The sequence below is a fragment of the Mirounga leonina genome, unplaced genomic scaffold (genome assembly GCF_011800145.1).
Source record: "Mirounga leonina isolate KUSES-001 unplaced genomic scaffold, KU_Mleo_1.0 Mir_199, whole genome shotgun sequence".
NCBI classification, from domain to species: domain Eukaryota; kingdom Metazoa; phylum Chordata; class Mammalia; order Carnivora; family Phocidae; genus Mirounga; species Mirounga leonina.
This window is the reverse complement of record NW_023270498.1, coordinates 13,683,101-13,695,606: the sequence shown is the minus strand read 5'-3', so window position 1 is coordinate 13,695,606 and position 12,506 is coordinate 13,683,101. Positions and strand designations below refer to the sequence as shown.

General features: G+C 43.4%; 1 protein-coding gene across 1 annotated transcript in view; it reads left to right on the top strand.

Annotated features, from left to right (window-relative positions):
* The window catches only part of POU6F2 (POU class 6 homeobox 2), a 478,714-nt gene that overhangs the window by 358,196 nt on the left and 108,012 nt on the right, over positions 1-12,506 (top strand). The window contains exon 5 of the mRNA XM_035026528.1: positions 2,865-3,223. Within this exon, the coding sequence (XP_034882419.1) occupies positions 2,865-3,223 (359 nt within the window). The remainder of the gene's footprint in view (positions 1-2,864; positions 3,224-12,506) is intronic.

Sequence of the window (12,506 nt, the reverse complement as noted above, 5' to 3'; positions counted from 1 at the left end):
CCCACCCCCCACTCCAGCAACCCTCAGTTTGTTTCCTGCGATTAAGAATTCCTCATATCAGTGAGGTCATATGATACATGTCTTTCTCTGTTTGACTTATTTCGCTCAACATAATACCCTCCAGTTCCATCCACATTGTTGCAAATGGCAAGATCTCATTCCTTTTGATGGCTGCATAATATTCCATTGTATATATATACCACTTCTTCTTTATCCATTCATCTGTCGATGGACATCTTGGCTCTTTCCACAGTTTGGCTATTGTAGACATTGCTGCTATAAACATCGGGGTGCCCGTACCCTTTCGGATCCCTACTTTTGTATCTTTGGGGTAAATACGCAGTAGTGCAATTGCTGGATCATATGGTAGCTCTATTTTCAACTTTTTGAGGAACCTCCATACTGTTTTCCAGAGTGGCTGCACCAGCTTGCATTCCCACCAACAGTGTAGGAGGGTTCCCCTTTCTCCGCATCCCCGCCAACATCTGTCGTTTCCTGACTTGTTAATTTTAGCCATTCTGACTGGTGTGAGGTGGTATCTCATTGAGGTTTTGATTTGGATTTCCCTGATGCCGAGCGATGTTGAGCACTTTTTCATGTGTCTGTTGGCCATTTGGATGTCTTCTTTGGGAAAATGTCTGTTCATGTCTTCTGCCCATTTCTTGATTGGATTCTTTGTTCTTTGGGTGCTGAGTTTGATGAGTTCTTTATAGATTTTGGATACCAGTCCTTTATCTGATATGTCATTTGCAAATATCTTCTCCCATTCTGTCGGTTGTCTTTTGGTTTTGTTGACTGTTTCCTTTGCTTTGCAAAAGCTTTTTATCTTGATGAAGTCCCAATAGTTCATTTTTGCCCTTGCTTCCCTTGCCTTTGGCGATGTTTCTAGGAAGAAGTTGCTTCGGCTGAGGTCGAAGAGGTTGCTGCCTGTGTTCTCCTTTAGGATTTGGATGGACTCCTGTCTCACATTGAGGTCTTTCAACCATTTGGAGTCTATTTTTGTGTGTGGTGTAAGGAAATGGTCCAGTTTCATTCTTCTGCATGTGGCTATCCAATTTCCCCAACACGATTTGTTGAAGAGACTGTCTTTTTTCCATTGGACATTCTTTCCTGCTTTGTCAAAGATGAGTTGACCATAGAGTTGAGGGTCCATTTGTGGGCTCTCTATTCTGTTCCATTGATCTATGTGTCTGTTTTTGTGCCAGTACCACAGAATCGATTGTTTTTTATGAGTTAATCTTAACTCCAGAAATAGACTATGAACTCCTTGAAGGCAGGATTATCTCCTTAAATCCTATATATCCCTAGGCACAGTACTAGTGCATTGCTGATGTTCAATAAATTTAACAAAACGATTCTTAAATTTACAGAGTCACTGCTTGATTTTCTTACCAAGTTCTCTGGGTGTCCTCGATATACATTTCAATGTGCACATGCTTCTCAAGAACCTATTTGTTGTGTGAAGGCAGGTAATGCAATATTCCACTTTACAGAACCAGTAGATGTTTTCTAAAGGAGCATTTTTTAAAAGATTTTATTTATTTATTTGACACAGAGAGAGATCATACAAGCAGGGGGAGTAGAAGGCAGAAGGAGAAGCAGGCTCCCGCCGAGCAAGGAGCCTGATGCAGGACTCGATCCCAGGATTCTGGGATCATGACCTGAGCCAAAAGCAGACACTTGACTGACTGAGCCACCCAGGCATCCTTAAAGGAGCATTTAAAAAAAAAAAAAAATAGGAACTAGTTTAATGTTACAAACATTACTGTTGAAAATGTTGACTAATTCTAGGTAAGGGAGAAGCAGGAAAACATTTCAGCCAAGGCCTACAGGTTCAGCACTGATCCTTATATTAGTTGGTAAGTTTGTTGGAAAGCTTTTAGACTGAGAGTTGGGAGAAGAAGGAAGTGAACTTGTAACAGTAATTTTCTCTACATCCTTCTTTGGCCCAACTAACAGTCTTCCTGCTGCAGAAATTGTCCAATAGTAGATGGGCATATGAGAACAAATTTAGCGTGTTCAGTGTTAAGAAGCTGGTCTTACTTTTCAACTAACAAGGAAATCTTACAAAGATCATTTCATTCTCTCAGTTCCTGGCCTGTTTTTGAGGTGCTAACATGTCTAGTTACCACTGTAGGGTTCACAGTAGCCTACTTGTACCCTTCCAGTTTGGAGGTGGAGGGTGAGGGGGCCCTGTCTCTTTGATCAGCAGGCAAAATATTCAGACTCAGACTTTTGTCTCTGCAAAACCGAGAAGCATGTACCATGTTTAAGGAGAAAAAAAAAACCCACCAAAAGTGTAGAAACTCGAAACTAACATGTCTAAGCAAATTGGCGCGGTCTGAAGTAGCAGGTGGCGGAGACGCCACTGATGGGACTCTTGAGCAAAAGCAGATTGCAAACAATTTAGTTTCTGTTCTTAACTCCAGTTGGGCATGTGCCAAAAGAATTAAAGGGCTTGAACTTTTACACTCGAGAGGCAATCTTGAAAGCCTCAGTGACTTTCCCAAGCCAGTGCGGGACGGGAGAGAGAGAGAGAGAGAGAGAGAGAGAGAGAGAGAGAGAGAGAGAGAGAGAAAGCAGGTAAACGTTGCTCCGTTCCTGGCACAGCGCTGCCTGCCATCGCTCCATACCCTTGAAAGCCACGCCTGATGGGGGCCAGGCTGGGCCTCTCCAAATTTTAAAATCTCCCCCACGAAGCGCCTCTTTTCTCCCAGCGCCCCCACCGCCCCCCGCAACCCCAGCACCGAAGAGATGAGGGCGGGAGAGCAAACTCTTTCTGCTCGCACAGAGCAAGCTGTCAGAGACCCCGCCAGATGTGGTCGTGTGTGTTTCAACTGCACGTTCCCTTTCTCTCCTTGTAGCTACCTCATCCCTGAACTCCCAGCTCCAGCAGCTCCAGCAGCTCCAGCAGCTCCAGCCGCCGCCGCCGCCGCCGCCGCCGCCGCCCAGGCCGCAGGCGCCCCCGCAGCCCCCGCAGCCGCAGCCGCAGCCCCAGCCCGCCCCGCCCCAGCAGCCGCCGCCTCCCGCCTCCCAGCAGCCGCCGGCTCCGCCAGCTCAGCCCCCGCAGCCGCAGCCCCACCCCCACCCCCAGAGCCAGAGCCAGAACCAGAACCAGAACCAACCGTCTCCAACTCAGCAGAGTGCAAGCCCCCCTCAGAAACCCAGCCAGTCTCCGGGACATGGCCTTCCGTCGCCGCTCACGCCACCCAATCCTCTGCAGGTATGCTCCCCGCCCCGCCCCGCGAGCCCCGGGGACCTGCCCTCGGGGCTGGCGCCGTCCCCCCACCATTCCCCTGCCATCCCCCCCCGCCCCCGCACCGAGGCCCAGGGCCCGCAAAACTTAGCAGCCCGGGCTGCAGCACCTCATTCAAACTGATCTCTCAGACCCAGGGAGGAGGAAGCGAATAGCAGGCAGCTGGGGATGCATGTAAACGAAACAAATAGAAGCCCATTGATGTTGCCCTCCAATGGATAAATGTTTTCTGTTTCCTCCTGTGAGAGGCCAGCCCTGGAAGTGCACTTGTAGCCTGTAATAATTCCATTTTATGATACTTTCTGAAGGCAGCAAAGATAGCATCCAATTAAAATTATTACTAGCACAGTTTTGTAGCCCCGTGGAGAACTGCATCTCCTGTCCATGAGGCATGGTGGTTATTTCTCTATATTATGAATACAACAGTGTCTTACCTTAAGTACTTTGTGCTCTTTTGTTTCTATTTTTCTAAAGACTCTCTGGGGTTAGGAGGGTAAAGAAATTCAGCCCCAGTCTGTGTCCCAGATTCCAACCATTCCAACCATGGACCAACAAGCACTCTAAAACGATGCACAGAGCCACAACAAATCCTCATCTTTATAAAATAATAAAGCTTCCGTACATTTCCTTTATTACCTTGAGGCTGAGGGAATCAAAAAAAATAGATCTTCAGGCTAATTATGAAAGCTGATCTTTACTCTCCCCTCACTCAGGAATACATAACTTTGAAGTTCAGAGAGCTCTTCCTAACTTAGATGCCTTTAAAATAAATTAGCTTCAAAACATAATGACCGCCATGTCAACACCTCAGATCCAGAAATGAATAGCTCAGGTTTTGCCTTACATAAGGCTGGGTTCCCCAGTGAGATGACAGATGATTTAGTACAAAGTGAGCAGCCTAGGCACTCATTTCAAATGCCAACTCAGCCCCCTCCTTGATCCTCGCTGGGGCACGCACAGCCCTCCCTTACCTGAGGGGAACAGTCGTAATGCATCCTTAGGTCTTCAACAGCAAAGTATGCAAGGTCACGCTGGAATGACACATGGACAGAAAGGCAAATGGATTAGAGACTTAGTATTTTAGAACTCACTTTGTTTGTTGTCCCTAAACTTTGTTCCTGTGAACTTGAATTCTCAATGGTGGCCCAAAGTTTTCTTGGAAATGAAAGCATTTGAGTGAGATGAGTAATTGCGTTTTCCCTGGCACTTGGGTCATAGCTACTTTCAACGTGAACGTTCTCTTGAGTCGGGTTTGAAGATGTATTTTTAAAAATCTTACCAGTGTGAGACAGCATAATACCTTTGACCGGGACTGACATGAACACATGCTATAAAAATCTTCAGTGGGCATTGACATCTACAGAGAAAATAGGTACGATCAAACTTACAAGATGCAGGATTGTAGCCATCCTAATGTTTTTAGCATTCAGAATTCAACTCTATTATTCCAAAGAATGAGTTTAATACTTTTTAGGAGCGGTCAAATTAGACGGACCTATACACCATCCTGTTAAACACTTCCTCTACCTGAGCCACCCAAACGGGTGAAATAAGAAAAAATTTGTCCTGCTCTGAGGGATGAGGTTACTTAGCTCGGTCCTCAGTTGTCTTATAGAGTCCGGTGTTTCTTACAGTGGAGTGAGACTTTGAGCTCTGTGGATATCAGTCTTTTCTGAACACTGTCAACATCTTATAAATCTCTGTTGGCCAGTGAAAGCCAGGTATAGACAACCCATTTGAATGGCTCTTGACAGGACTTGTGGATGAGGTGATCAGTCTGCCCCATGGAAATAAATTCTATTAGGAGAATTTCCAAAAGTTGTCCTAATGGTTTCCTATGGAAGTCCAGGGGATACGTTTTGTGTGGTATTATTTTTGCAAAGAAATGAAGGCTCGGAGCCACATTTCATTCCTTATAACCTTGAGAGAATAATTCTAATTTTTTGTTTTTGGGGTTTTAACTTAATACTCTAACTTCTTTGGATCTAATGGATGACCACTGAAAGAATGATTCAGTAGAGCTTTTAAAAATGTTACCGAGTAGCTAGAGAACTAATTTTGAATAAATATATATCAGTAGGAATAAAGGGATTTTTTTTTTCCTTTCACGATAGACGTGTAAAATAAATGGAGAATTCCATGGTTTTGAAATACTGTTGTTTTTTTTCCTACACTAGTTGAAAGGTTTTTGAGTTTGTGGAACATGAAATGTTTGAACTTTTTAAAAAGAAAACTTTAAAAGGACCTGCAAAGATAATTTAACTCTCAAAGGTAATGATCTTTATGAACCAGAATAAGGTGTTTTGTTTGAAGATTATTAAAGGAAACAAAGATCAACTAAATTCATATATGACAGTTTACATTCTATTTTACGATTCTTTATTTTCACGTGGGCTTTGTCCTTCCACATGTTTCAAACTCTGCTTGAGAGAGTTAAGAACAATGCAACTTAGGTTGTCAGGGAAAACCAGTAATTCGGAAGGTTTAAAACAAACAAACAAACAAACAACTTTGAAGGATAATAATTACTTCTACAGTGTGCAGAAGCTGTCATAGCTTCAGAAAAATAAGTAAATAAATAGAAGTGGCTTGTGTGGGTCTCACTGGGTGAGGTCATTTCTCGAGATGAAAAAAAAGATGAAGACCACCGGCAGGCCGTATCACTCTAGACTGAAATTCTCCAAATGGTTCTTGTCCGGTTTTTCTCTAAGACTGCAATATAAGTTCTTCACCCTTCTACTCAAGTCCATGAAATTGACTTCCTTTACAAAACCCGGTTGGTGCTTCAAGACAGACGGGAGTCTCGAGGATGATCACTCCAGAGAACTAATTTTGATGGCGCAGGGTTATAGGTGAGCGGTTGTCCAGCAGGAGCACCAGAAGCTGGCCCCAGAGGGCTGTCTTTAGAATCTTCACTGAGACTCAAGAGCTACCCACCCACAAACTCATTCTCAGGAGGGATGAGGAGAGAATTTATACTTCTCAGTATAAATAAGAAAAATAGACTTGGATTTACAAAACACATTGGCGGGTTGAATTTAATTTGCAGATTCCAGGATAAATATCAATCCATACTTCATGCTTTTGCTCTAACCCACTGGCCACGGGCTGTGCCAGAATCTAAAACTAGAAATACAGAATGTGTTGGGTAGGAGCAGATCAGAAACATAAACAGAAGCAACTTTGGGGGGAGAAAACATAGGGTCTCATTCCTAGTTAGAAAAAACAATGTTCCTCTGAAAAACAAACTGAGGGTTCTAGAGGGGAGGGGGGTGGGAGGATGGGTTAGCCTGGTGATGCGTATTGAGGAGGGCACGTTCTGCATGGAGCACTGGGTGTTGTGCACAAACAATGAATCATGGAACACTTCATCTAAAACTAATGTAATGTATGGGGATTAACATAAGAATAAAAAAATTTAAAAAAAAAAAGAAAAAACAATGTTCAATTCTAATTTGAATATACAATTTTGATCCAGTAAAGACCCTAAAGAATATTGAAATAACTCCTTTCCCTGACTTTTGAGATGGCTTTTCTTGAGCCCATCCTTGGGAGTTTTTATTTGCCCTAGGGAAATTATAAACATTGTATAAAAGCCCTGGGGCGTGCATGTTCCTTCATCAGTGATCTGGGGATGAGCCAGACGTGGTTGGAGACTAGTCACGGTGCCACAGGGCTTTGAGGTCTCATTCTCGTTCTGACTCTTCTTCCAACTAACTAGCTGACCACTCTGGACAAGTCACTTTAGCGCTTTGGACTTCATTTTCTCGTCTGTTAAATCTGTGGTCTAGATAATTTTTAAGATCCCTTTCAGGCCCATGAGTCTATGTAAATGTTGGTAGGCCTCTGTATTGGCCACTGAAAACTCGATGGTCCTCAAGATTCTCTGGGTATTCTTCAAGGTCAGGTTAATTTCTTCCCACTCAGCTGGGTGGCAAAGTGGAAAGAGAGTGGGGACAAACATAAGTGGGATAATGATAGCAGAAGCAGATTTTATCTTAGCCAGAGAGTCCAAATTAAAGTCAAGTTTTTATCCTCCGAGAGTCACCGCTGTAAACTCCGGTCCCAGATTGCTTTTGCACACCTATGCATTAGAGAAGCTTAAGAAACCAAATGCTGCATTTAACCTTGGCCTTCCGCATGCCGTCTTGCATGGCAGGAGGCAGGATAATCTTTTCCTTTTCTTGTTGTATTGCACATTTTAATAAGTAACAGAGGGAGAGAGAGATCAGTGGAAGCAGTTAGGGGAGGGAAAGTTATCTGGGCTTGGATGAGGAATGAGGGGCACAGTCACCTCCTCAGAGGTGAAGTTGCTCGAAAGATAGTGTAAAATTGTTCTCGACCGTGTGCGTTTGCCAAGGTAAAGGTCTTGTTACCACTCAGGCATCCGGCAGTAAAACCGCGTCCAAATTCCACCTCTGCTATGCAGTGGACCCAGCCTCCTGATCTTCTTGTAAGTTCCAAAGTGTCTTGAGTGATAGAGAGGATGGTACATCATCCCATTTTAAGACAAAGAGCCCAACCCTTTGGGAAGCAGTTAGACAAACATGACTTTCATCTTTTTTAAAGCAAATGGTCTCCAACGGGGGACTTCTTCCTATAGAAAGGCTCAGAATAACGCTCTATGTTAACTAACTGGAATTAAAATAAAAACTTAAAAAAAAAAAAAAAGAAAAGCTCAGTGCCCTGGGCCACCCTCCTTTTTCTCTAGCAGTTAGTCTTAATTTAGCATGGAATTAGTGAAAACTTTGTGGGTCTAAGTTTTTTCATCTCTAAGGAGGGGGGGTAAAATTAAACACTTTCTCGAGCTCCATCTTCCACTTTATTTGCAGCTTTATATTAAAACCTCTGAAACTGTGTTGGGCGACCCATGCAGGTGCAGGGCAAAAACAGTCTTTTTTCTCTCCTTATCCCAGGTTCTCAGGCTGGGGCCCATAAATTAGACTAACAAAAGACAGACTAACAGGAGGAAAACAAATAGGAGTTTATTAACTTGGGCATCACACATGGGAGCACTCAGTGATGAGTAACTCAAAGGGGGTGCGTTTACATAGCATTTTAACAAAAGAACAATACATCGGTAGAGAAGTGACAAAGGAGAAGGACTTGGAGCTTCTAGGGGTGGCAAATTGTGGGAAGGCAAATATGGGGAATTTATTTATTTTTTAAGATTTATCTATGTTAGAGAAAAAGAGAGAAAACATGAGTGTGTGCACATGATGGGGAGGGACAGAAGGAGAGGGAGAGAGATTCTTAAGCAGACTCTGCACTGAGCGTGGCCCGGAGCCCAAAGCTGGACATGGGGCTCCATCTCATGACCCTGAGATCATGACCTGAGTGGAAACCAAGAGTCGGGTGCTTCACCGAATATGCCACCCAGATGCCCCGATACTGGGAATTTCATAGGAAGTAAAGGCTAATTTCGGCAAGATCTGTTATCGATTCCTCTCATGCCGAAAAGGGTTTCGAGTTGTTCCCAGTCACCAACTGCTGTCCTTCTTGGTAGAAAGGGGAGGGAGGGACATTTTAGCACATCTATGTCCTGCTTTTGGTAAATAAGGGAATGTCAGAGAGCTTTTCTTATATCTACTTTTCGATTGTCTTCAACTCAAAATAATCCTCATGCTGAAGTGACACCTTGTGGGGTGGCATATTCTGCTACCCTTGTAGTTATAGTCATATAACCCCTTTCTGGCCTTGGTGATTCTAAGAGAGCTCAGACATCTCCTTGCCCACATGAGGCTGAATCACAGTGTAGAATTCTCTAGCCTGGACCGAGACTAAGGTGAGGCAAGGGATGCACTCAGATGGAAAACTCAAGGTGCCCCCCAAAGTGCAATTGTCAAGATAGATAATAGTTTTTTAAAGATTTTAAAAATTTTATTTATTTGAGAGAGAGAGAAAAAGTAGAGCAAGCAAGAGAGAACATGAGTGGGAGGGGAGGGGCAGAGGGAAAGGGAGAAGCAGGCTTCCCGCTGAGCAGGGAGCCAGATGTGGGGCTCGATCCCAGGACCCTGAGATCATGATCTGAGCCAAAGGCAGACGCTTAACCGACTGAGCCACTCAGGCGCCCTAATGATAATATTTTAATGCAGTATTTTTAAAAATCAAAATGAATGCCAAAATCCATGATGCACTGAATATCAAATTTTTGGATATAGGATCAATAACAACCTTGAGTCATACTGGAGTCTGAGACAAGAGGAAAAGCCAGCAATACTGATTTTGTTGATCATGAATTTTTTGCATTCATTTTGATTTTTTAAAATATCACATTAGATGTTGTTCATCTTGATGACTGTGTTTTGGGGCAAACAAATTTTGTGCCTGAGATGACTGCCTCACTTCCCTCACCCTCAACCCCCACCATTGGGGTACCAGCTGCGTAAATGATTTAGTTGGCAAATATCCTCCAAGGCCAGTGACATCGTGTCCACTGTAAATTCCATCCAGGTCTTGGATCCCACTTTCCAGTTGAACTTGACAGTTGCACCAAATTTTGCACAGTAGAAAGGCAAGTGTGTGTTGGAGAGTGCATCAGAGCAGAGGGGTGTGGTGGAAATCCATCCTCACTAAACTGTGTATGCAAGGGTCTAATAAACCAATCATTGATTGAATTGAAATGTTTTTAATTTGGTTGACATTTTTCACTGAACTGATTTATGGTTTTATGAAAACAAGTAAGTTTGGTGACAATGGACAAAGTATCACTGTGCAGGCACCATTCTCCCAGAGCGATTCAGGCTGTGAGGAGCTTTCAAAACCGGGAAGAGTCCATACAGTGTGAGTAAGGCTTCCTCTTGGGCTAAAGAACCAAAAGAAAATTCATTACTCTGGAGGAGAAAAATCCACCCAAACCCAGAGAATTATCATGGAGATTAAATAGAACATACTGGGCGCCTGGGTGGCTCAGTCGGTTAAGCGACTGCCTTCGGGTCAGGTCATGATCCCAGAGTCCTGGGATCGAGTCCCGCATCGGGCTCCCTGCTCTGCGGAGAGCCTCCTTCTCCCTCTCCCACTCCCCCTGCTTGTGTTCCCTCTCTCGCTGTGTCTCTCTCTGTCAAATAAATAAATAAAATCTTTTAAATAAATAAATAAATAAATAAATATAACATACTGATGGAAATGCGTTATAGGCTATAAATATGTAAAGCAAATGTTGACTATACTACAGATAAGAAAGAGCATGAGTTTATTTCTGTTTATACTACTGTCCAACAAGTTGAGGGTTTCATTCATCAATCACTCTTTCAGGAAGAGGTTGGGTGGGAAACAGGAGTCCCTTTACCCAACCGTACTCAGCACTGAATAAAATAAACAAAGCATGTTTATCCACATTCTCTGCAAGGGACAATTTTTCCTTTTATGAAAAAAAGAAAATCTCCTTAAAAAAAAAAAAAAACAACCCTCAGTTCAACATTACTGACATTTCAAAGAATTTATTACAAGCATTTGAGATCCAGGAGGAACAACAAAGTTTATATTGCTTTGAAAGTGGCAGGGGGAAAATTAGTTTACCAAGAATATACTTATATAGTGCGGTGCTTCTTTGTCATTGTCTAGATTTACCATTTCTGGGTAGTGCTGTGTAGATTAGTCAAATCATGTAGAAAAGGGTTTAACGAAGCAGACAGCATGTTCACTGACTATGGAAGCTCATGTCAAGTAGAGATAGACAGCAAGGGTGCCAGACTCAAAGGGGGTGGAGAGATTATTGTTGCATTTGAACATGGCAAGTTATAACTTCCCCCAGAAAGCAGCCCGCTCTGAGCATGACAATGGGCAGATCCGTGGCTTGTCTGCAGTGAGCTCAGCAATGAGACTAGAGCCACACACGACGTCCAGTTCCATCCCCGTCTGTCGGATGGGGCTGATAAGCGAATCTCCAAGTCTAGTTCAGAATATTTCTGAAACCGTTTTGCCTCCGTGTGCATAGATGCAGGTTTTAGTGGAAATTTGAGGCACCCCAAATGTGCCGGCTGGCACTTCGCTCTGAATGAGCAAAATACAGCCAGTCTTTATGCTGGGGTTTGCATGATCAAGCATTATTCCTCGTATTTGAGCCTCAATTCGTTTCCCACAGGTTTGGGATACATTTTCCACAGGCTTTTAAATTGACTTCCACAGTATGGACTTGCAAGTGAATTTTCTCCAGGTTGTAGAGAAAGCACTTCTATCATGATCTGCAAACATTTGTCGAGCGCCTGTGGTGTGTACGGTGGCCCCAGGGAAGGTTTGCAGAACAGACAATGTGGTACCATAGAGAACATGGTTTTTGGAAGCAGACAGACTTGAACTTGAATGAATGCTGGCTCTGCTGGGCCCTTGGGGTCAGCCCATCCTTGGCCTCGATTTCCTCCTTGGCCGAAGGGATGATGTGAGGAGTAAGTGAGATGACTTATGTGAGAGTTTCTGATAGATAGCTGGTACTGAAAAAATACCAGTATCCTGCCTGCCTTCTTTCCTTTCTTGACTACCGATACCATCATCTGAGGGGGACAGGAGACAAAAAGACCCCTCAAAGTTGAACAAAAAGCAAATATTCATGGGAATATAAAAATGCATGTGTCCACAATAAAACCATGCACTGCACACCACAGCAAAACCCATCTAAGCTAACATGAGGCTAATAATCACACACAAGTTTTGCAGAGTCCAGTCGGAGAGGTGAGGAGGCTTTCTGAGGAGGGGAACATGGCAGAGGGAGGCTGAGGCACACACAGCAAGGGCAAGCCTGCACAAAGACCTTGGAGAAGCTGGGGAGCAGGAAGAAAGAGAATTGTAACCATGTGCTCCTGTAATCTTAAAGAATTCTCACTCAACCCACGGAACGTCAGATTCTCCACCAATGTTATTAAGATCCAAAAATTATTTTTTTCCTTCTAACTTCCCAAAGTTGTGGGTTTTAGTATGTGGGTGAACAGGAAGAATCTTGGTGATCCCTATTCTGCCACTGTGTGACCTTGGGCAAGTCGCCTAATCTCAGGGCCTCTGTTGTGTCACTTAGTATATGAAAAGTTTGTATTAGATGATCTTACAGCCCTTTGCAGCTCCACATTCTATTTATGAAATAATACAAATAAGGTGGTTTGAATTCCATGGAAAGAAAGAACAATGTATGTACCACACCATAACCCACAACAAGTATGCAATACTCAAGAAAGACTCCTGATACTATGTGGCCAATATTTGCGGTGTGTTTTAAAATTTACAAAGTGCATTTTACAGACAGTATTTCATGCATTGGTCT